General features: G+C 45.6%; 1 protein-coding gene across 1 annotated transcript in view; it reads left to right on the top strand.

The window, feature by feature from the left end:
• Positions 1 to 26,184, top strand: part of LOC122399434 (fat-like cadherin-related tumor suppressor homolog) — a 314,643-nt gene that overhangs the window by 257,472 nt on the left and 30,987 nt on the right. Inside the window, exons 4-6 of the mRNA XM_043400114.1 lie at positions 993 to 1,099; positions 1,450 to 1,654; positions 10,869 to 10,930. Of these exons, the coding sequence (XP_043256049.1) occupies positions 993 to 1,099; positions 1,450 to 1,654; positions 10,869 to 10,930 (374 nt within the window). The remainder of the gene's footprint in view (positions 1 to 992; positions 1,100 to 1,449; positions 1,655 to 10,868; positions 10,931 to 26,184) is intronic.

Here is a 26,184-nt window from a genome sequence, read left to right as displayed (position 1 = left end):
CGTAACATCTCGGATTGCTAATTAATCGGGTCCCATGGCCGTCTCCCCGCCCGTTGCCGCGGATATCGGCCCCCATCGTTCACATTAATACCGCAATAAACCAATCCGTGGGCCCCCATTGACGGTACATATCGGGGCAAAAAAAGGCCTGCCGGCAGGCTGCTGGAATCTCGCAAAAACGATCGAAGACACGCGGAACAGCGTGCCCGACGTGTTAACACCAGGAATGCAGTCCAATTTTTGCTCTATCCGGGCTCACGGCTGGCAACTCGCCACGTACGTGCACGTCATTTCATATCGGTCCTTGTTGCCAGCTATCTTGCAAGGTGGTAATACCACCTACTTCCCTCCTTCTTCATATTTTTTTTTTTTTTTAACTTCTACCTTCCCTCATTTTTTCTATTACTCCCGCGGTGAACGATCTGTTCCCATTCAGCTGGGCGACACCCCCTGCGTCGGAGACATCGAACGACAAGGTGAAAAGGTACCCAGCGATTTTCACCCCTCTCATTTCGCGATACTGATTTCCTTTTATTTGCCAGAGGGTGCAACTAAACTTCGACAGTGTTTGCTGAAACGCGTAAGCCAGTGATTCTTTGCCTTTTGGCATATTGTTTCGAATGACCCGCGGTTTCATTAAACCGACATCCGCGGTCTCTGGTGCCAAAATATTTTTACGACCAGCTCCGGCTCGCACGGCCGTTGTACAACGAGTTCTCTTCGAACCGTCTGTCTGTCAACAACCTCCCAAACCAAACCGACATCAATTGACCGCTATATTGACGCGTGTGTACAGTTTTTATACGTGGGTGTGCTCGTGTACATTAAAACTACTGAACTAAAAGTGCGCAAAACTTTATTTCTTTACAATCCAAAAGTCGGCTTCCTCGATCGTCGTCTTCCTCCAAATCGTAACACGTATCAATAATAGATATAATTTTTCAACTCGAAAGCTCGATTTGGTTTAACGTTTCTCTGTGTTTGTGCTCCAGGTAATATCAGGACCAGAGCCGTGCTGGACGTGGAATCGAAGAGAGGATACTGGCTGACGGTATTCGCCCAGGATCACGGTGTGGTGCCACTGACTTCGAGTTTGCAGGTTCGTACGCCAAAAATGAATCGTATTTTTCATAATGCACGGATGCAGGATTGGAATTTATTTCACTTTTTTGTATTTGAATAGAACTTTTCGATGCTGCGGAACTTCGTTTAATCGATCGTGTAGAGATTAAGACTGTGTTGTGTCTAGCGTCCGGTGTTTGCTGAACGCTTCGTTCAGGTTCGAGTAAACGAGATTCCGCGGCGGTCAGGGTCGAAGGACGCCGCGGCGACAATGGATTTCGATTTCGCGACATGCGACGAATTTTTTTCGAATTTTTTTCGCATCGCGAATTACACGCTCGCCGAGACGGTTGCCTCGTAAATAATTCACAGCCGGTTTCTGTTCAGGTGTACGTGGAGGTGTTGGACGAGAACGACAACACCCCGTTGACCGAGGTTCCGGTCTACTATCCGTCCGTGGCGGAAAACTCACCGGCGGGCGTGAACGTTCTGCAGATACGGGCGTTCGATCGCGACGTCTCTCCCCAACAATTCACCTTTTCCATCACCAGTGGCAATCCGGAGGGTTATTTTCTCATCAACTCTACCACCGGTAAGTTCCGCATGGTCAGTCGCGTCGGACCGGGCAATATCTTGTCGGGAATCGAAATGGATTGGCCGCCCTGCAATCGTCTCCGTTCTGCAACGAGATCAATTTTACCCGGACGAGGATTTTAATGGGCCGACTCGAAAATAAACTGGTCCGCGCGCGCGCGCGCGCGAGCGGTTCTTCAAATTTCGATCGAACCGCCGGATAATTTACGCGAACGAAACTCGCTAACGCGGAAATGGGGGTAAACGGGAAGATTTCGATGCGAGATACACGAATAATGAACTCGATATTAGATTTCGCCGTGATATACGGAACGTTCCGGCATCGCGGTTCGAAGACCAAATTTAATTTAAATTTTAATTTCATTTATTCCCGCGGAATGTACTTTTCATACGAACGTGGAGTCGCCGGAACCGGGAGAATAATGAGGAGGAAACGTGCGAGCAAACGCGAAGGGAATACAAAGGGAGCGTGCCTCGTATGGAAGTTATTGATGAACGGTTAAATAACGGATGACAATCGCGAAAAAAAGTCGACGATATGACAAAACGAACTTGCGTTCGCGAAAATGCTCAAATAGTCCAAGAGATAGTCCAGAGATTCTTAGGGAGGGCTCAGTTACACTTACAAGCTCGACGTCAAATACATTTTATCGGGAATTTAAATAATGGAGTATTTCACCATGCCACAGTTATGGATTTAATTGTTTCGTTCGAACAAACGTCGGGATCGAATCGGTGTATCGTTGATTTAATTTATTTATTATTGGAATAAAACTTGTCCTCGTCTCTGGTGTAGTATAATGCGCCACTGTTCGCGTGTCTCGTTCGGCTTTCACGTTCCGTAAAACGGTTAAGTGACTCACCGCATGCAAGCGGAAGGAAAGGACCATTGTTTTCGCCTTACGCGGTAACGTATGCAAATTCGCCTGATCGAACTTCGATTCATTATTCATCGTTCCGCTCGGGTCGGCCGCGTCAGCCTGCGGAATTATGAAACGATGAAAAGTCAGAATCTCGTTATTGAGAAAAAGCGATTACAACGCTATTATGAGGGACGAGGATATTGCATGCGAATAGACACGAATACAAATGGGCGTGAATCAATTTTAGCGTGAGAAAATTTGCGATACAAATTCGATTCAATCCTTCGCGAGTGATCTTAGTGGCCCGGGGAACGATTAAATCAGACTTTTAAATGAGCAGAGGGTGAAATTGAACTTTTAATTTGGACGTCGCTGCCGATATAAAGAAACTGTGCCCTGTCGTTGTATTCGCTAAAGTAGATACTTTTTTTAATTGTCCACTTAGCATCGAGTAATAAAGAAAGCGTTGAAAATAGACGTTGACAAATGGACCTTGATTGTTAAGGGTAGCAAAATTCTTGGGAAATAATTAAACGTAAAATGTTCCTCAGTGTTTGAAAGCTCAAATTCAGAGTTTGAATAGTGCGTGTTCTCGCTTGAATACGTATTTTTTATGAATGCAGGTGCAATATATAACAAACGAATGTTTGACAAAATTTAAATTGGTTGTAGATCAGTTCCAAATTTGTGGTACCAAAAAGGGGAAAGTTTTGGAGCTATTCTTGATCGTCTGTACGCTACTTTGAACTTCACCGACAAAATTTATGGCGAAACTATGTAGTTCCAAGCGCAAACTTGGGTCCTCGACTTCGTACAAAACTTGGCGATAGCGCAAAGTTTTACTCGGAACATCGAAATCAGCACGCATTCTGGTTCAGCGTTCCGTCAGCTGATGCTTCTTTGCGGAATTGGTACTCATTAATTACAAACGAAGACAACGGGGAACCCACGTAATTAGACAATCGTAATTACACACCCATCCAGTTAACCGGAGTCTTCCCGTCCCGGCATCTGCTTTCTTCCGCAAGTTTCGTAAGCAGCCATTTATCCCCAGTCATCTCGAAGATCGATGCGAGGCAGCGCGGAAAATCGCTTACGCCGGTAGAAGACGGCTTGTAATTAAAAAGTCGAGCGTCCTCTGATTCGTATTCATTGGTCTTTCCATGCCGCGGGAAACTTTCCTCGCTCGGATTCACTGCAATTATGAAAACTTCCCCGGCTTCTGCTCTCTTTACGGAGCGTTTCGCGTTTCACGCTCCGGAAACGGTCGTCGAAAGTACCCGCGCAAAGTCGTCGGATACAACGACGAGCAAAACGACACGTTCCAAAGTGATAACAGTACGCGATATGAAAAATTCTGCATGGAACGCGAACCGTATAACATATGGTGAAAATACAAGCTGCATTGAAAATTTCATAAAGAAACACCGGCGATTGTTGTGTCGAAAGTAGTAGGTTTGTTAAAAGAATCGCTCGAAAGAGATCGATTTTGTAGGAAATCGATTCACAATGGAACATCCGTAGTGGCTTCTCTCACGGCCGGAAATACGGTACCAATAAAAGGGGAACCCTATCGCTGCTAAATGTCGTCGGGTTATCATCGGGCGAACAATGCGTCCGCGTGGCCCTCGAGAAGTATTCTCGGCTGCTTGCTTTTATCGTCGATTCCCGGAGTGCATTCACGCTGCGATAAATACGTGCTCTGCTCGTTTTTATTTCGCCGGGAGGGCCGCTGCCGCATTAAAGCGACGCCGGTCCGTTGACCACGTTTTTGCTTTATCGAACGTGCTCTTCGGCTGACCGACTGCCTCGGAAATAAATCGTGCACCGCGTTCCGCTGAATTTACCCCTTATCGCGTGTTTGGACATGCGTACGGTAAGATTCTGAAAGGGTGTTTCTTCATCCGGACGCACGGAGGCAGCAAACATCGGCTTTTGGTTAAGAATCCCCTCTACTCCGTAACACTAAAATAAGGCGTTCATTCGTGAATTTTTTACTCGAGCACCGTCAACGATAGCCTCCTCAAACTTTGCACATACATTTGCAAGTATTTGAAGAAACTGTATAATTATTTTCGTAAGGATCTATCAATTTCTTGAAGAGACAAAAATATGAAATAAAAATTGTAATAAATTCAGCCAAAGAAACCGGTCGTCCCCTTCAAAGAACTCAAGGATCGCGAAGACGGTCGATGAGATCTTGGAAATCACTGTGTCGATGGTGACTGTTGCGAACTGGGTTAAACCTCGGGGGATTACCCGCGCTTAGAATGAAAAATTCGAAACCATTCGTCTCCGAAGCGCGGTTTTACGGATATAGATATTGTGATTTACCACCTACAGTGGGTCGTTCGGATTCCACGAGCGTTCCACGCATCGAATTCTCGCTGGAATTTGAGATCGGCTTACCGAGCCCGGTAAACGCGCGTAACCATGTAACATTTTACGCAACGCGTTCCCGTTGAGGTCACTGTCGACTATATTTATCGGAGATTATTGCGCTTTTTCGGAGACGCTCTACGATCCGCGAATAAAGAGGGGCTCGGGTGAAGAAAGAAACGCCGGGCGCATTCAGATTTCCCCTAATGACAGCATTACGACGGAACAAGATGGCGAGAACCGAAACGAGCTACCAGATGCTGCCGATCCACCCGCGGAGAATGAATAGGTCGTTTGGCCCAGGGTTCGGGCATTTTGCGAGCACCAAACGGAAGCGTACTTTTCTTCGTCCCGCAAACGCGAAACTAATAGTCACGATACGCGGGTAGACGTTCGTCGGCGCCAACGAACGTTTCGCGAGTAATTAAAAAATTTTAACGGGCCAAGATTCTGTTCGAAATTCCTCGCGCCAGGGGTAAAGCTCGAGTGGGAATTCGCGCGATCGATCGAACGCCTCCATATTTGGTGGATCTGGAAATACGTGGACGCACTATGATTTAACCAATCGAATGCTCGCACGAAACTACTTTAGTTGGACCAAGATAGCGCAAAGAAACTCCGAGCGTCTCATAAGCCTGCAAGTTGTCCGCGGAAACACTCGGAGTTGGACGATTGTGCAAATATAATCCCACTGCCTTATAACTTGGAAGTTGTTCCACGAAACTCTCCAAGTTAAACCTAGATTCAAGTTAGACAAAGAAAGTCTTGGCACTCGACATAGAACTGGAAGTCAACCGCCCATTATTGCCAAGAGCAGCCTCCTTGGCGCTTCCTGGACATCGTGCCTGTGGTTTTATCATTCCGTGTACATAGCGGTTCCTAGCGCATGTCGCCTTTTTACTTATGTTACACCCAGGCCCTAGACTTCTCTAACATAGTACTCCGCAGCTGTGTTTCGTACCACCGACTACGAGAAAATTGCAAGAAATATTTTCTTTACAAATTCTTTCTAAACGATTCGCTCGTGATTCAATTGCGTATCAAAGATCTAATATTCGTCCCGAAAAATGAGAAATCATGAGCGAAAGGATTAAGGGAATTACCGTTACGTAACGTTTCCCTTTTTCCCCCGTTCCCGTCTCGTTAGGTCGGCAACGAAACGAGTTCGCGGGTACGAAAATTGCATTTGGCCGCGAGTCGGCCGTGGAACGTAATATAATTCTTATCTAATAATACTTTAATACCATTTAATGCGGCGAAATGCAAACGTAAACGAGGTGCCGCGATGAGGTTCACGTCCGACGAAAATGGCGGGCAACGGACGACCGATAAAGACCCAGGAAAGAGGCATAGGCGAGATTGCATAAGTTATTGCGGGCAAATCAGCCCGGCTCGATCTCTCGTTCGTATTAACGTTGCATTTACGGTCAAGCGGCGCATTGTTCTTATTTAAAGAAACCCCGGGAATAATAACGGATAACAACGGCGTTTTGGGAACAGTATTGCGAGATTAGATCAGATAATGCTCGCTCTTGTAATACGTTGTAGCTCGGGGAAAGGAATACGCTCATGCGCCGGCGTTCTATCTATTATATTATACATATATCGTGGTATGCAAAACGCTCTCGATGTGCATTTATTCGAACGAAATTTTATCAAACACACCGATTAAAGGAAAAATTAACGAGTGAGAGTAATTTTATAAAAAGGAACTGTATCGTACAACGGTAATAAATTTTTAATAACATTGTGCAAAGTAATAAATACAGGAAAACCGTGTATAGGAACGAGAAGTCTCCGTGGAAAGTTCCCAGAATGAATTGACCGCATGGAGAACTCAGCTTATACATATAAATGCATCGAGGATGAGGTTCAATTAAGGAAATGTTATTAAAACGTAACCTTAATTGGATAGATTATCGGTCGCATGCGTGCGATTGTTAGATCAAAAGCAAGCAGTTAGAATTAAACGAATATATAAATGTACGAGAAGCAAGGTGCAGCTAAAGTACTGTTATTAAAATCTAACCTTAATTACATGCACTATCGGTCGAGAGCGTGCGATTGGTAGATTGGACTTTTACTTTTTGCGGCAACAAGACACGACTAAATTAACCTTCTAATTACCTTCGTTTTAATTAACATTTCAAGTCATCGAGCGAAGGATAGAGAAGAAACTTCTTTGCTTCCTAGGAGGCTTGGAACGATTTCTATCTCGTAAAATCTCGACTTATCAGACTATTTATAAACGAAACCGCGTGTAACTTAAGAATGTGGTAACGTAGGATACCAGGATTAAGTCTTCTAAACCAAAATCCGTTAAAATCGAGGGTTTCGCCGTAGTTTGTCACCGAAGGGTTTATTTCGCGTTTATCTGTGCCACGCCGTTCGCCTGTTCTCACTTCACGCTCGATCCCCCGTGTTGAGACAACAGTTGCGAAAGTTCCGTGACACGGGACTCGATTAAGAACAGCTCACTGGCTGCAATACGCTCGCGGATTTGTTTCAGCGACAATCGAACGGAGAAGGTCGACGGACGCCTGACCGAAAATAGGACGGGCGGATTTGAGAGATTGCGGGGCGCAATTTGCAATTCAAAACAATACGTACACGTCGAAGGATAGCAATTGTTTCGATTCTCATATACGGGCATTAATGGCGGCCCGTACCGGCGCCACGACGCTCGTTAAATTTCACTGCGACGCGGACTCGCGCGAATTCCACGCCTTTGACGTTCGCCCGGTCCAAGATGCTCGATTTGCATACTTAAATAACGCGGGGAACGCGATAAATCGGCCGAATCGTCGCACACCGTGCCCTTTGTGCCTCTCCGCGACGCTACGGCGGGAACGAGCGACGGACGACGAACTTCTTTACATTAAATCGGTCGAGTAATCGTCCCTCGAGACGTTTACGATCTCGGCTGGCTATCACGGAATTAGTTTAACGTCTAAAACGAATATTACCCTCGGAACGAACGCAAACAACGTTAACGAGATCTCTGTGGTATCAAACATTTCGAACTCCGCGAAATTTCCGCGGAAACTTGATGATTGATCTGGATTCTGTAGATCGCATCTCGATGTTTTACGAGCAGGAACTTGCGCCGCGATATTAGCCGCAGTCTCGTTTGATTTATTTGTTTACGAGAATGTTCCCATTATTAACGAGAATATCGCGCAATTGGGAGCTGAAAATAACAGGGGTAGATACGCTCTAGTTTTCGAATTTCTGGACTGTTGACAATATGGCCGCTTTAAGGGACGATCTCCAAGATTGTATACATATAATTGCAACTATTCGAGACTGTTCTACGTTCTGCGATACAATACAAGGGTTGTTTGTGCTCTGGTGGTGATTTCTCAACGAGGGTCGTTCCTGGTATGCGGTCTAACCGAAGACCTTTCGGTTATCGATTGCAATGCAGAGTCTACGATGTAGACCGTTAGGGTCAAGATTGGTTAGAGACTTAGAGGAATAGGTTAACATCGAAGTAATTCGAAACTACTGTTATTGGCCAGAAATTTGTAGACGATATTATGGTAAAATACAACTAGTAGATCATCACAATAATATTCTCCTGGCTTGTAAAAACTGTTACGAACGTTCCGCGTAATCGTTAGCATTTTCATGCATGCCCAAAAGAAAAAACCAGTGTCGCGGTTCTATTATTCGCTGTTCCCTGTTCCCTGCCGGTTTAGTGCCAAGCATTTGCAGAAACTATCACGCGCAAACGCTCGCGAACTGTAAAAGAACCGCATCCAATCCCGCGAAGGATCCGAAACGTCGAGAGTGGAAGCTCCCGGCGCGTCCTCTGACAGAAATAAAAACTCGTCTCGGGGGATGATCGCGCGGCGTCGGTCCCACGGTTTCTCCCCGCTATACTTTTCACCGTCCGTCATAAAGTATCCTCCCGAAGGGCCTGGAAATCCGCGGCCGAGGAGTCGTCGTCGAGAACGTCCCGGCGGCGTCCGCTGGGAGGTGACGCGAGCGAAAATAAATTCAACGCGATCCGTCGAGTTCCTCGCGGCGCGTGTACACAACGCCGCGTATCCGGATATCGAGAACGAGGCAGAGATATCGGGACAAGTTGGTAATACCGCGAATAGTTCCCAATAACGAATTTTTTTCTCGACGGGTCGTCCGCGCGCGGCTAAGAAATGAAAACGAAAAAGCAATTATTTAAATGCGTCCCGCGTATTTCTCGCGTTCCCTCTGTGCGTCGCTTTTCTTCGTTTCTCTTTTTCCGCGGGGCAAACATTCGTTCCTCGCTGGGATGTGAAAAACGTGGAAAAGAATATTATAGTTATCCATCGACCAACTTTTGTAGACCTTAAATTATATCGTAAATGTAGTACCAAGTTTAACGAAGACAGTTACTTCCACTCGTATTCGTATAATGTAATGGCGATTCGCTATAAACGAAAAGAAACTAGTTTCTTATGAATTCTTTCCATCACGGGCGTTTCCAACGAGGAAACCGTGGCAGTAGAATGTCCCCCCTTATTACTGGCCGCGCGTCGAATCCCGAGGAAGTCGCATTGGAGAAAGCTGGAACAATGGCGCTGCACTTGACGGTCGCTGTCGATGGTCGATGCACTCGATCTCCGGAAATTTTCCGCGCCGTTTCTCTCGTCGGAGACCGCGGCTGGCACCTCACCCGACCCGTGGAATCTTGTTATTACGGTTATTAGAGTTTGTCACGAACGATTCGGGGAAATCTTGAGGTCAGCTCGACGTCGATTTAATCAGCTTTAGGGCTGTTGGGACGAGCTCTCGAGGACGTCGATCGAGTCGGCGAAAAAATCGCATGGTTGCGCTTCAAGTACGTGGCACTGATCTCCTCGTGGATCAAAAGCTTAGAAATTCCCACTATGAACGGATAGAATTTTCAGGAGTGACTCAATATTTTTAACGTTAATTCTACTACCAAGGTGGTGAGCCGAGTTTAATTACCTCGAGTATTTTATTTTACTTGGAGTGTATTAATATTACTCCCAAGCGATCGTGGGTTATATTACCTCGTACTTCGTCAGCGCGAAATGCGAGGCCCTTCGTCTAATTCTAATGAGTCCGCGAAACAGAAGTCCCGGAATTTCCCGCGTGCCTGCACAACGTCAGAGACAAACGAGACTCACCGCGGCCAGAGACACGGCTTCCCCCGGTAACATGATTAGTACTTCCTACTGGAATATAAAATCTGCGCCGTTTGTCGCTGTTACCGGAAGCCGTAGAAACCAGGGTGAAAAAATGTGGTCGCGGTCGGCGCACCGGGTCGCAATTTCAGGGGCTTCGTTCTTGTTCCGCGACGTCGTTTTCAGAAACGTTGCCTTCGAAAGCTCCGGAAACCGTCCGCATCCGGCAAGGTCTTCCGCCGTATCGCGGAAAAGTTGTTCTCCGATGTCTGCGGAGACTCTTCCATTGAAATTTCTTCCCCGGTGTAAAAACAACGTAAAAACAATTTACGACGAATGAGAATTATTTCATTGTGAATTCTTTAAAGTCGTTCGACTGTTGGTCCTCTTCTGATTACAGTATTATATTATTTTTCTTGGTCATTGTGTTCTTGTTCCCAGAATGTTGGCCGATTTTCCGGAAAATCGGTTCCCAGCGCGCGACACGAGACGGATTCTCGAGCGAAACGGAGCAAAGGGAAAATACGAACGACGGGTGAAAAGAATAGAGAGTAGAGCTCGAGCGCGCACGACAACCGTCCGACGGAATCTGAACGCTATAATTTTGTCGAGTCCGTTCCATCGGGCTAATCTTTGTCTCCGCTAATCGAGGCCTTTTCATTCCGTTGCAAATTGCCGCGGCGAATTGTACCCCGTCTCGTTCCGCGATGTCGGTTTACCGGTCGAATCGGGAATGAAACGTCGTCGGGGGGAAACCTCGATTGAAACACCGTTTAATCAAGATTTATTAAGCCTCTGTCGATGGCGTCTAATCCATTGCACGATTATGTTTCAGGCTTGATCACGACCAGCGGCAGGAAACTCGATCGAGAGAATCAGGCGGAGCACGTTCTGGAGGTGAGTTTGCATGCAAATTATTTTCCGGGAAATTATTGCGATTCGAATCGTGACTGTCCGTCGACGTTATTTGTTGGAATCTCTGATTTTTTATCGACCCCGCTGTCTTACGATCAATTCCGCGCTGGACAATAAATGGCGATCGATGTTGTTTGGCATATTCAATCTGCAGGCGTAATTCTTTTTCCCACGACCGAAGGAATTTACGACTGATGCTCAATCTCGCGTATTCCGTAGCCAGAGATTTTTTAAATTAAATTTATAATACGCTCCCACAAAGTTTGCACGGAGAAGAATTCTTATCGAGGATAGGTTCCGAGGGAACCTTAATCCCTCGTGGTGGTATTAACTGGACCACAAAGATACAGATTCGCTTGGTTAATCCCATAATACGGACATTTTAAATTTCTCTGCGATTCTGTGCATGTACGGAACAACGATATAATTTTATTCATTCGTACGTGCTCCATTGATAATTTATGCTATACGTTGCACGCAATTATATTTACAATACGAAATTGTAAATGCATAATTGCACGCTGTACCTACGGTGAAAGCAAAATGTAACGTAAAATCATAAAATGCAAATTTGCTTTGAATCTCGCTCCTAATCCTCTTCCGGTACAGTTTGCGCGTTCCCCGTGCACTTGACACGGACAACGAACAAGCCCAGGTTTATCGATACTTCAAAATAGTTATTTCACAAACAAGTCTCCGTTCTGCAGACGCGTCCAGGCGATGGTGTTGCAACTTTCATACTGTCCGCCTTGTACTGTTTGCAGGAACACTTACTTCCTTAACCGTTTATCTCCCGACAGGATTTTCTCGTCGGGTCTCAGGAGGATTCAGACGAGACAGGGCTGCCGGCTTAGTAGTTCCTTGGCTCGCGGAGTAGCTTCAGCGGAATAATCGCTTTACGCTAAGTATAATCGTGCGTCGGTGCGCATAGTTTGCGCTTTGCTCGTCGACGATGTACGCGACCCGTGCCTCGCTCGGAGCTAAGTCGTATTCGCTAATAAAACGGACTACGAGTGCTGGGGACCATTTCGAATTTCCTAAATCGAGGCACCACCGTGGTAAAACTAGACGGCCAATGCTGGAATCCTCATCGTTGAAACTGCAAGAGGCTTAGAGGCGATTCCTTAACTGCCACGAACGAAACTCCCGTCGTACGCGAGACTTGTTATGCGGGGGCAACTTGTTTGGACAGGGGTTGGTTCTACGTGGACGAATTAATCAGAAACTAGAAGCAAAAGTTGAAGTAAAAGAAACAAAATTCGTCCGGTGTGCGTACGAGCACAACCGAGTACCACTTCGCCGGCGCGTCTGACCATTCCTCGATATTACTACTTGCATTGATGTATGCAATCGTTTACACTGACGTTGCATTATTTATTTCAACTGGATCCGTAATAATTAGTTAGAAGACAGTAAGATCGACGGAAAATGGTTAATGACATATCTGTATCGATGTTGTTAGGTACAAACGCAAGTAGAAATATCAAACGATGGTCAGACACGAGATATCAATCGTGGAATTGGAGTATGCCGCGTTTCGTATCTATTTATATTTTCGAAGTTATGAAGATGGAAAGCATAGATGCTTTAATTAAGATAATATTGAAGTGACGCGTTGGAAAATATTGTCACAGTCTGATTTTGCTAACCGTCTTCGTACAGTCTGCGCATTACAGTACAAGTTTGATTCCGTCTGTAATTGACACTTCGACAAACTGCCGACTTAACAGCCAAATTATTCTACAAACGAAGCAGCGAGCGGAATAAATGCCCGAAATATCGCTTCCCTCGAAGTTCCATGGATCCTGAAACGGCTCTGCAAACGACACTCGTTTCGACGCGCGTCTCCCCGGCAACTATCGCCCAAATAACGCCGCAGAGAAAAAGGAAACAAACTACGCTGCGAGGCGCGATATCGAAGATTAACCCCCACTCGTCGTTGAAATCTCGCAATACTCGATAGAGGGTAGTCGTTAAGGTAAATCGAATTTCCTAATGGCGTGCTAACGCTAACAGGTGATAGGTCGATTACCGATGCACCCTTTCTGCCTCTTAGTTTCAACCCCTAGTGTCGGTCTCGGTGCTCGGTGGATCTCTAAAGTCGCCCCTCTTGGTTTCGGGCTCGTTCCCTGACCCCGTCCCTGTTCCCCCTAATATTGTCAGGCTGGAAATGAGGAAGAAAATCGCATCCTCCCGAAGATTGAAAAGTAAAATGAGGAGAGTCTCCTCCTGTTCCGAGCGGTGAAAGCGAGAGGGCCAGGTTTAAGGGTGTCGTTTCTTAGAAGGGACCGAGAAAGACGAAAGCACGAAGGAAATACGTGGGGGGGGGGGCCGGGGGGTGAGAAAAGTGCGGCGAGAAAGGGACGCGAAGTGTCGGCGAGTAGATGGAGAATCAAGAACGGGACAAGGTGAGGCATTTCTCCGCGGGTCGTCGTCATTGGAGACTCTTGGGGGATTTCTTTTCTCTCTGCGCCTGGATTAAAGGAAAAGCCCCGACAGCTCTTGCCACCGACGGCCCTCCGCCTCTGTATCTCTGTGTCGCGAAACGCTGGAATTTCGTTACAATGGAAAGAGCAAAGGAGTATACCAATCTCGGGAAAAGGCTCGCCGGGGCGCTACGAGGGGGGGAGCTGGGAAATAAATAACGCTCGGTCGGAATGGAAGCGATCGGGTTGCGCCTTCTTCGAGCCCCGTAACGAGTTTTTACGTGTTGGCATATCAGGATAGGCTACGGACGAACTCGATACGGTTCTCGATACACTTTTACCTCGCTTAAACGCCGAAAATCGGGATCGTCAATTTCCTTTAACAGGAAACAATTGTTTAGAATGATAACGTGGGCATAGCACCGATAGAAACTTCTGGGAGGACCTAATGTAAATAGCGATGGAAACGAATCAGCATCTTAAATCTCGTGCTAGAATTCTAATTTGAAGCAAGGCGTTACTATACAGCACATTTCGCGTTCGAGTGGAATTTATTAAGCCGCTCGAGGTCCATCCGGCCGAAACGAAGGAAGTCCGACTTAGGGAACGGAAACGTAACAAGGAGTTAGGGTATCGATTTATGCGAAGTGAATCGGGCCGAGCGAACCCCTGTCCATGTTCCATTAATATTTAGCTGTACTGGAGGTGACGATGGTGGTCGGTTGCACCTTCGACCTTTATTTATGAACAAACGAGAATAATTCTTCGTGTACGGAAAAGGAAAAATGTCCTGAAAAACACTGATTACGACCAAAGAAGTAAACAAGTGAAAATCGTTCGCCAATTGTACCGCTATTCGTTTTCCCGCCACGAAAGGCAGCAAACCATCCACGATTTCAACTTCGATGGATTCGCGTGTCTTCTTTCCCATTAAAACTTACGCGCAGGTACGACGCCGTTACGTAAGCTGGCGTTTTACATAAACCCGTCGGCGAATTTCTCGCGGTCTCGTCTTGATCGTAAAAGTTACGATACGGTGTTATCCGTTGTCTGGCACCGGCAGAGTTCTCGGCAAACTTATTCAACGGCGTTTGTTTAGCCGCGTGTCGACGTAGCGGCTGAAGTTTCCTCGAATCGAAGCCAGTGTCCCTTCGGAATTTTTCACGGCGCGAAGCACACCCGCATACACGTAAACATGTGTATATATGAAAGAATGTTATCGAACGATTCGCACGGGACAGAAGGTAACTCTAGTTTTCAAGTTATCGGACCGTATCTACTTGAATCAGAAAAATTCTTCCATCGGGTACGATGAAGTTTGTTCCTAGACGTCTGAGAAGATTCGTCGTGTCCATCGATATCGCGGAGAAATAAAAGATGAAGACACGAACGCTTGAATTTGAATAATTACTCTCGAAATCATTATCATCGTTAAAATTATATTGGAAAGTACAGCTGGTCCCGCGAATTTCGTGGAAGCTTAATGATTTACGAGCAATCGCTCTTGACTCGGGAAGAAGAGCGTTCGAAGAGCAACTTCGTTAAAATTAACAGGTAAAAAATATAACTACGGTTTAAAAGGAGCTCGTACCGTTGGGAATGAAATTACATTAATTTAGTACATTAATAGAATATCCACGAGAGGATGTTACAGGATTCATTTAAATTACGTTTCAAATCTTGCAGACGAAACTTTGCATTGCAAATATTCTATCTCTTGCGTGGTTACGGATTAATCACGTTCGTAAAATAATAATTCAGAACGATATTTAATATCGAGAATACAAATTTGCATTGGCGTCATTACCCGTGCAATGGATAACTCTTAGTGACGGTCGGAATGGAAAAGGCAGCGATCCCCGTTGGAGTGATAATTAATTACAAGTCAGTTTGACGTTGCTACAAGTTGACCGAATCATTGTTGACGTAAATGAAATAATATTGAAACCATCAAGCTTTGTCCGTGGCTAGGATTACACTGTCCTAGCGTTCGCTGTACAAAAGGATGACTTCCTTATTTATCGATGCCTAAAACTTTCGTTTGTCGGTTGAAAGCACGTAGTTTCTACTCTCGGGGTTCTGCGTTTTCATTTTCGCAGAAACGTCTAGCGAGTTCATTCCGCGATGCGCGGCGACCCTTTTTTCATAATTCTGGCCATAATTTACGAGCTCCGCGTCGCGGTAGGCGCGCAGAAAACTAGAAACCGCTTTTCCTTCGCGCGGAAGCTTGTCGCGTACTTTGTCGTCGGGTGCTTTTTGCGCGTGATGAATCGCGGAACGCTCGTCGCCGCGAAAATCAGGCGTCGGGCGCTGTTCAATTCTGGAAAGTTGAAGTTCCCCTCCGAGTGCTCTTTCACCACTCTCGTTTGACATTAACCCTAGAAAGGCTCAGCCACGTGTCGGGCCTTTTGACACCGATTTCCTTTGAAACTAATCCATTGTTTAACTTTAAAAAAAAAAAAGAATCCGTCACCTGTCTTTTTCTTATTTTCCACCGTTTAGAACAATTCTTTTGCTTTGCAGAGTTAATACGACTCTGTGTCTCCGTTTACAGCTAATGACCAGAGAGACGAGGACATCTTGCGTTCCGATTATAGCGGGGAATGAAACTTTTTCGTTTGTTTACCGTTTACGCTCAACGGTCGCTCGAAACTCGAACATTCCTCGTCCGAGGGAAAGTGAAAATAAAGAGAAACGCAGCCGTAAATCACTTAAGCGCAACGAGCCAAGAGTTCTAATAACTCTGCCTTTTCGGTGGGCGCTTCAGTGCCCTTATTCCCGAGATACGCTCCAGACACTCGATGCAGTATCCGAAGTAGGCTTGAAACTTGCTTACCCGCGTGCATAGGACACGGAGTGTCTGGCAGATACAGTTTCGAGCACCTACTCGGGAATAGTCGGCTGAAATTTATGATCGACGGGCTCCCGGCGCCGTAGTTTAACTCGCAGGATTCTTCGTTAATTGAACGAGTATCCGGCGTCATATTACCGACCTGAATTTCGTAGAGAATTTCATGACCCTTTTGTAACATTTCGGCAACGAACGCGTTATACGCAATATCCCCGCGAATTCTGCTTCCGTCGAAAATGTTTTAGCGTTACCATGCTGTCGTTCCTCTTTGAGGTACGGCGCACGCAGAATTGGACAAAGCATTTCATGACAAATTTATATTAATAAAGTGCATCAGCGCGGATTAGGAACGAACTCCTAATAAAATTTGTTCGTCTCCCGTCGTTATACTTTAATGGGAAACTAACAGCTGCCACCGCGGGTATGCATACCTATCACAGAGCTCGCGGAATTTCCAAGTTTTTGCAACGAAGCGCATCGATCCCTAACGGTACATTTTCAATATAGAACGAAATCACCGACCGAGAAAGGTACATTTATAAAGACGATAGGAGCGCGCGTAACCATAAGTCTAGGTGTCCAAAGATTAACAAAATGCTGGTAGATCGCCAGGGAATTAAGGTTGCGCGGATCCGTCAGGCGAACGACTCAGAAAATGAACTGTCCCCATAGGTGTAGGACAAAGTTCGCTTGATGGATAAATGTTCGCGACAAAGAGGACGTTTATTTCTCGACACGGCATAGTATCGTGGAAAATTACTTCCAGGGGTACAGCCAGCATCCATGATATTGCATCGTGCGGCGCGTAACTGTGAAAGCTACCCGCTTAGCCGGTACGTGCAGGTCGGCCAAACACGCCGTGAGCTTTTTGCCGCGGCCTTATTAATAGATGCGATTTTTCACGCTTTTTCCCTGTCTCGTTTCTTCTCTCGACCACTTTGCCACTTTCTCGGCCGACCCGCGACACGCGCTAAAATATGTCAGGACCGCCGCAGCTGAACCTCTCCGGCGTGCACGAAGTACATTAATAAGGATGCTCGCCCTGCTGCTTACGCTATCCTTCACGATTGTTTTTTCCGCAGCGCGGCATACCATATTCTACCTGTGAATAGAATTACTATCGCAGTCCGCGTTGCAGTTGCCGTATATAGGGATGGCGCGGTCAAATTTGCAAACGTACCTTGGCTCGCGTTTCCGTTCAACGTTTGTTGCGGAACACGCTTTAAACGTTAACAGCGTTCGCATCGATCAAACGAGCGTATCGTTAGTATTATAATTATCGTTGCAGCGTAGAGAATTTTTAAGTCCACCCCCTAAGTTACGTTGCTACATGTTGAACACGATCTGCAGAACACGTTACCGACTCTCGTAAAGTGCTTCGTTCGCATTATTTATTTGTAGATATTATTAGTATTTCAGTTGTCGTTATGGTTGGCGTGCATAGAGTAGACGTCGACAAATTTGCAGACGTTCTACACACGCGGAGCGTGTTTAAAATATTCAAAAAGAGTAACCAGTTGCAAGTTGGCGTTGTATTTAATGTTCGTAGGTATTTTTAAGACCGCGCCCTAAGTCACGTTGCTACGCGTTGAACACGACCCAAGGAGCACATTTCTAACTCTCGTAAAGTGCTTGGTTCCCATCATTTATTTGCAGATATTATTAATATTCCAGCTCTCGTTGCAGTTGGCGTGTATAGAGAAGTCGTCGACAAATTCGCAGACGCTCCTTACGTCACGTTCTCGGCTATTCCGGACAATGTTCTTGTTTCGCGCGAATTTCGAGCGGTCCTCGTTTGCAGATGGCCCTTGTTAGCACGATCGGTTTCGGGCGCTAGCAGAGCCTGCCAATTTCCGGTCAGACGGCTGGCTCTGCGTCGTAGAAAAAAATGTCGCGCGTATTCAGCATCTTTCTAGGGTGGTTAACCACGGGTGCCTTCGCGCCACGTATTATGGCCGCAGGAAGGCGCTGGGAAGAGGGTACAAAAAGAACGAGAAATAAGGGTGGGGAACCGATCGCCGTGCGGCGGTAAAGAAAGAAAAGGGCTCGTTCAGCAAGGGTGAACTCCTTTTTCTTTTCTCGCCCCGTCATTTTTCATCGACTTCTCGCTCTCTTCCGTGCCTCTTCTCCCGTTTTCTTTTTCATTTGTCGGGCACTCGCGCCGTGAGCACCCTCGCACGCACTTCCTATGGACACTCGAACTCGTCGGTAAAGTCGCTTAATTGACGTTCTCGGGTATTCCCTTTGCACGGTCCTCGCCAGTTACAACGACACCCGGCTTTACTTCTGATCTCTCTCTCATTGTAATGAAAAGTTCCACTTTCGTGCGCGCGACGCCAGGAAGGACGAGGGGAACACTCAGACGTTTTTCCGAGGGTGAACTTAATACCCGCGACACCGAGGACTCTGAAGCTACTTGTTTTTATTTGGAACTTCCCCCCGGATTCCTTTGAACGCGCGCCTGACACGCGGAAACGCAGGAAACGCGCTTTTTAAATTTAATATGTCAATATTTATTCTACTGGTATCAACATATTTTCCTCGGGAACGATCGCGTCGGAACAACGATCAAACCTTGGCAAAAACCGTATCGTCGTGTCGTTTGTTTATAAATCTCCGAGTAACGGTCCACTGTTCTCGACTGGATGATATTGCCTCGCCTTTATCCCCGTTACGAAACGCCAATTACTTTGGCTAGCAGACCGATGGCCTTGCGTTTCCTTTTTCGCGGCAAGTGCATTTATCTCGTCAGCGATGAAGAGTAATTACACGTACACATGCTCGGATGTTTGTCCGGTGTATCTGGCCTCTTGTTCACCCTCGACTCGGAGAGTATATTCTTTGCGGCGACAATGAACCGCCTATCTCTCTATCCACCTAGCTCTTCCGGGAAGCTACTAGCCGGGGCTTCGTCGTCGGGGACATCGCGTCGCCCGAGGGCATCCGGCTCCCTTGATTTTCGTCTCGTTACAGGTTTCCTTTTTGCTCGAATAATGGAACGGGAAGCAAAGAAAAGCGCGCGTCCTTTTCGCGCTTCCTGTACACAGGAAGTTTGCACGGCAACCGCGCATAATTGATGCCCCGGCAGGTGTTTTCGCTCGCGTTCTTCCACCTTCTGTTCCCTGTCGCGACGCGAGTTTGCCTTTTGGGTTGTGGTGACGTTTTCAAAAGGAACACGAGCGGGAAGAGTGAAATTAGAGAGAGAGGATTAGAGTAGGGTGAACAGCAAGGATAAAAAAAGGGGTGGAAAAGACAGTGGTGGCATGTAAACAGAAGAACGACGGACGAAGGAACGGAGAGACGAGTGGAGGATGAGGGGTTGAAGGGTCAAAGGAATGGTGGAATGAACGGGTAAAGAGACGAAGGATCAGAGGAACGGAAGGACAGAGGGCCAAAGGGTGCAAAGAGACGTAGAGACGGAGCTTCGAAATGAATCAAAGGGACCCAGAAACGAAAGAACGAAGGGATAAAGGGACAAAAGCTTGAAAGGCCAAAGGAACGAAAGCATCAAGGTCGTAAAGACGAAGTGGAAAATGGACTTACGGATTGAGGGGTGTACAGGACCTGTTACGTCTCAGAAAATACCCAAAGTCCATTCACCAAGCGGAGTCGCTAAATATAAACAGGAAACAAAAGACAACGATGATGAGTCAAAGAAAAATTCTTTCGAATGGGTTAGAAAGACGAAAGAACATTGAGACAGACTGCTGGTATCAAGGGACTGGGAATTAAAAGAAAAGAGAAAGAATACGAAGTGAAGAAATAAATGAAACAAATGATATGGAATTAAAAGGACAGCGAAACAACAAATTAAAGGAACACAAAGATTGCGGAATAGGTAATTAGAGAAAGGCAGAAACAAAGGCACAGAGAGTTAAAAGTAAACTGGGTCAGAGTAAAAGGAAATTAAATGTGCAGGAATGTAGAAGAATAGAGGACAATATAAGAGTGGAAAAGAGAAATTTGGGCGTAAGTAGAGGAACAGGACAATCATGGCGAACAAAAGGGAGAGCACGGAAGGAGAGGAAAAAAAGAACTAATCGCGACGAGTATTCAAAAATCTTCGAAATCGTCAGCCACGAGAGTTGCGCGTACTACGGTCGACCGACCATCGGGGAAAATGCGAAGCAGCCGCGGGAAATGTCCAACACAAAGAGATACGAACACGTGAACTCGTCTGGTTCAACGTACCATTGTCTCGAATTCTAAAGCGGCAATGTATCCGTGATTTCATAGCTCCCTTGATTTTCGCGGAACCCTTCGACAATGATTTGCCCGCAGAGTTTTCTCGAAGATAAGCATGCAATTTTACGAAACGATCCTAAAGTACGTACTTTAAGTTGTAAATCTACCAAATTTGGAAAGAATACCTAATGACCAAATCATCCAGAATAATAGAAACAAAATGGAACAGTGGATATTTTGTCATATATATTTGTATTCTTTCAACTATAACGCTAAAATTGATATAGTACTGGCTTACTATGATCGGAAAAACCTGGGACACCCTGTACGGTAAGATGATTGATGATCTTCGTCGCTAGCCTAACGATTACACCGAACTGAAATTGCGGAAATTCATCTAACGAACGTTTTGAGAAAAACTAAACATCGTGCATGGTTTCGCGCACTCGACATGGTAGAACGTTGTGTTCTGTTAAATACAATATCTTTAAAATAAATGAAGCAATAACTTACAAAATATCTTTTACCATTATTCGTAATTTGAAATTAGCCATCGTACGGTGTCTTATGAAATCGCCAATATACAGCTCCAGCTTTCTTTTGCATGTTCCGCGTATATAATACATTAATTTTTATTCCAAAACGCAATAAGACTCTTGCAAGCAACTATTTTAAAAGTCTTGGCTTTCTTGTCGTCCAAGTTCGTGTTCGAGCGTCTTCCGTCATCGTTTCAAGAGCCGTCGCGTCTTCGGTTTCGATTTACATACGCGTAAAACTTGCCTCGACGATAAAGTAACCAATATTTACTGCATTTATGGAATTCCAGATTATTTGCCGTTGTACCGCGACGCGGATATTGAAGATCGCGGATAGGAATCGAAGCTTCGATATCTTCTCGTTGGTAAGAAGCAGTTTATTGCAGCCAAGATATCCCGGTAACGTCAAAAATAGCCGCGGGATATAGGAATTCCAACGGCGTCGGGTATTGCGGACATAAAACGCGAATCTGCTCCGGGTAGATGGTCGGTTCTCTGGAAACTTCATCAACATTGTCCCATTTAAAAGCATCCGTGGCCACGAGATATCGTGTATTCGACGACTCCTTTCGCGGAACAAACTTTACAGTCACTTTCGCGAAACCTGCCGTTCCAGCATCGCCCGCCGGCTATAGTTATTAATTACACGATCTGGCCGCTCGTTAATTGAAGACAAACTTCCTTTACGAGCAAAAACAAGTAGACAATTAAGAGAAATACTCGGGGCGAGGGAGCAGTCAGCGAATCTTCGATACCGTCTACCCTACCTTCCCCTAACTCCTCTCGTCCTTCCCTACAACCACAACCACTCCATTTCGAGCTAGTTCTAATTATTAACGACCGCAATTACGAGGGTGTTTCCTGTGATAACATCTTTCACCGCTATCTCCGCATAACTTCATACGCGGATACGGTCGATTAGGTAACGTTGATACAAAGGACAACGTGTAATAACGTTTCGCCGTGTCGAGTACGCGAAACCACGCTACAACGATGTAGTTTATTTTTTTCTCGAAACGTACATACGCTGAATGGATTTCCGCAATTCCACGTCGGTGTAATCGTTAGGCTAGCGACGAAGGATATCAGTTATTTTACCGTACGGAGTGTCCTAAGATTTTACACACAAATTGGGTACGTTCTACGAGACGCATTTCAATTCAGAAAAATTCGATTTCTTTATGTCGATATCTATTAAAAATTCAATTTGACGTATTCATAAAATACCATATTACATCCACGCATTTTCAAACGTCCCACGCAAAAGCTCCGCTTTATTTAAAAACCAAAGACACGTTGCCCGAAAAGATAACGTTTATCTAGCCACTTAACCATCTTGTGGCAGGAGCCTTAAGCGTTTTCCAATGCATAGCTGCAAGCTAAACGGGACGTATCCTTCCAATCCCTTAACCCAACTGGGATCCACATTCGACATACTCTGGATCGATCAACTTTTACGCTTTCAAAAAAAATGACAAACTAAATATCATTAACACTAAACCTATCGGCACTTTTAATATTAGTATTTTTAATACGCGTTGTTAGTGGAAATTCAAGTTTCTCTCCTTTCGTCCTTGCTATACATATATTTCCTATTTACATCGGAAGCTAACCAGAATTTGATACCGAATTTTGTCCAGTTTTTTTACAAAAAAATATAAATCATTCAACCGGTCAGACGACCGGTCGTGAATAAAAGCTGAGCTGTCGTTGAATAAAAGACGTACACGCTGAACCTTTTACATACCTCCGCACGCGTGAGATGAAAGAAAAATATGGCGCGTTGTCGGACGTTGCTCGAAAGGAAATTTTGTCGAAATTTATCTTCGCGGTCGAGCGAATAATAGAAGTCGGGACGAGCGGTTACGCGTGAAAAAGTTAATTGAATTCAATTTCGCCTTAAAATCGACTCGCTCTGGTTCGAAGGTCGACGGTAATTCATTGAATGAATTGACAATCACCGAGCACTGGTCGCTTTAAAATTCGATTCGACGCGACGCGCTCGATTTGGAATCACATTCGTCGCCTCCGCCCCCTTTTCCGTGGAATTATTTTCGTTTAAGCTCCTCCGTCGTTCACCGGAAATGGCTCGGTTGAACGGAAAGTGGGACGAATGGATGCCCTAGCAAACAGCCCTCGAATTATGCACGCTTTTCTGCTCTGGCGAGCGAGTGATACCCACCTAATGATCTGTTGGTTTACGTTGGAAAAGAAAACAAAGGAAACCTCGAGGGTCAAATGAGACTTCGATAAAACGGGGGCGGTTGACCGAAGGGGCCAACGACCTCTCGACGCCGGAGGTTTGCGAACCTGGAAATCCCACTCGTCCTAATCAGATTCTTTTCTTCGAGCCAGACTGTTCAGCAACATATCGTTTCATTCCTTGCGCGAAAGGGTACACGAAACGCACGTATCCACTGAATTTTATATGCAAGAACTGATCTAAAGGAACCTTGCATTATGAAATTCTGCAATAATCGTCCCCGAGAGTTATTCGCTATTTTCTGGAGAACCTCTCGAACTATTCTTCCGCTGAAATACCCGCAGAGAGAAAAGTTCGATAAGATTTACTATCCGACGAACAAACTATTCTTGATAATGCATCGCGATAAGATTCTCGAAGCGAAGTTCGAACGTTCTCCGTATCGATAGCGCGAAACAAGTCCTCGAAAAAAGTTATATTCGCCGGGAAAAGGAAACTGTTCCTCGTAAATAGGAACGCGGACAATAAACGAACGTGAAAAAGGACGAGCACCGATATCCGTAAATAAAGAACGTTCGGTGTGAAAGGTGAACGGCGATACACGCGATTAAAAGAAGAAACAGCACGTTTTCTTTCTGGAATAGCATCCGGTAGAAAAGTCGATGGTAATGGCAATTGCGTTCAGGAAACACTTTAAATAAAATGTTTCGAACTTCGATTCTTTTCGCGGTATTATCGATGTTCTTCTATTAGAACTCCGCGAAAGCCACTCTCCGGCGCTTGTTGTCGCGAATAAAAAATCAGGATTTCCTGCCCCCGCGTCTTAGGATCGTAACGGGCGCGCACCTACCGTGCACGCTCGCCGTAAAAAGAACCGTAAAAGCGAAGGGACCGCTTCGACGGCAAAGACAATTTCGAAAAGCGCAGGTAATGGCGCCTACCGGGCGCCATCGGCGATTTACACAGTCCACGGAGCAGGTTTTGCCGTCCAGGGTGCCGCTTTCCTTTCGTCTGGAGCACCCTCGACTTCTTTTCCAAACAGGTTGTACATTCTTAGACGCGGCTTCAAAGGAAACCTTATCTGCAGTGTCGCTCGGCGACGCTTGGAAATTTTGCAAAATAGGGATTGGTCGGGCGCGCGTAACGATGAGACGCAAAGTGCATGGGGAATTAAGGGAACTATAAGTACGAAGCTAAGGATAAACATCTCCCGTTCGAGCGTGTTCGTGCTGTAAATGCACGTCGTATCTCTTCTTTCGTGCGATGACACGAGAAGACGCGTTCGTTCCGTCTGTCCCGGGAAAATTGGCAATTATTTTACGATATTATTTATCTTCTTATGAACGAGTTGCAAATAAATATTGAATCGAAATCGCGATTCCGTGCAATTTGGGGCTGGCGTTCGCTCAGTACCGTTCCGCCGATATTTCGTCGGCTCGAAGAAACGAGGAGTAATGTCGGTCGCGTGTTTCCGCGCGGCGACATTCCGCGAAACGTAGTTTGTTATTGCAGCGTTTCGTCGAGACGAGCGGCGCAGGATTTCGTGTCGAGGCAGCGGGTCCTCCCGACTTAGCCACGAACGCGAGGTTAAGCCTGGAGAAATCACCGGAGGCCGACGAGGTAATTACGCGGAGACGAGAAGGAAGGGCCCCGACACGAACCGGGGGGAGAAGATTCTAAAGAACTCTGCGAGCAGTGCTCCGCTATTAGCCCTAATCACAGGGAAAACGCAGTTCCTTGAGGAGATTCTCGAAACAGGATACCTCGTACGTTTCAGGGCTGGTCCGGAGCTCTTACGAAGCACGCGGTTCCGTCGTTTCAGGCGCGCTCGTAACAGCGAAATGAAATTTTTCTCGAGTAGCGAATAATCTTGCGACCCATTGCTTGAAACTCTAACGATTTCGAAGGGTGGTTCTTAAGTATGGAACGTTCGTTTAAATTTAACGGCAACGTATTCCAAGTATTCCGACTCTTTCCCGTACTTGCAGCGTACTTTCTTGACAATCTGATACGCTTTTTAACGCAGCTATCGCTATTTATTCTTCGCGAAAAAATGTAACGAGACTTACGACACGCGTTCCGATGACGCTAATGACCCCGACTACGTGGAATTTCGCCTACGGACTTACGTAAGCGTTCGTCCAGGTAAATTGCCTTCGCAGAAGTTGGCCCCGTGGTTTCGTGTCGTTGCACGACGAGAGATCGCGGCCGATATTAAAATGTCCCACCTGCCGCCGCGGCATTAAATAATAAAACCACCGTGGGATACGAAACGAACCGACGCCAGACGACCAGATTGAACGCGATCCTTCTGGACGCTTAACCCTTTTAGTACCGAACGACGATATATCGTCGTTCGCTATACTTGCGAAAAGTGCCAACGACGATATATCGTTGCGTATACGATGGTGTCTTATTCTTCGCATTAGGAGAAAGCTCTGTCTCAAAAAAAATTTGTAAAACATTATAAAGGGTTTAATTTTATTGCAAAAGCATTTAAAAAATTATTTTTTAGAGGCCTTTTTCGCTCGGGCGAACCAGCAACTCAACACTACTTTGTGGCGGAAACGTATGTATTCTGGAGTCGTCATATTATACAGGGTGTTCGGCCAACCCTGGGAAAAATTTTAATAGGAGATTCTAGAGGTCAAAATAAGACGAAAATGAAGAATATCAGTTTCTTGACTGAGGCCTCGTTAAAAAATGATTAACAATTAAATTAAAAAATTTCAAACCGTACTGGAAAAATTATCTTCGATTGCAGGGGTCAATTACAATCATTTTTGGTAAATACACATATCTCCGAATTCCTACCCACTTTCGAGAAAAAAATTCGAGTGGGTACTGAACTTTTTAGATGAAATTAAAATATTTAAAATCACACTAAAAAAAATTATATTTAGTTACAGGGGTCAATTACAATCATTTTTTATCATTACACATACCCCCGAAATCCTACGCATTTTCGAGAAAAAAATTTCTAACCGAAAATCTAATTAGTAATTAGGTACCTAGATTTTTCGACGAAAAAAAAA

The sequence above is a fragment of the Colletes gigas genome, unplaced genomic scaffold (genome assembly GCF_013123115.1).
Source record: "Colletes gigas isolate AHSC1104 unplaced genomic scaffold, ASM1312311v1 Colletes_gigas_Sc00013, whole genome shotgun sequence".
Taxonomy (NCBI): Eukaryota; Metazoa; Arthropoda; class Insecta; order Hymenoptera; family Colletidae; genus Colletes; species Colletes gigas.
Note: the sequence above shows the minus strand (reverse complement) of the source record. Positions and strands in the feature narration are given on the sequence as shown.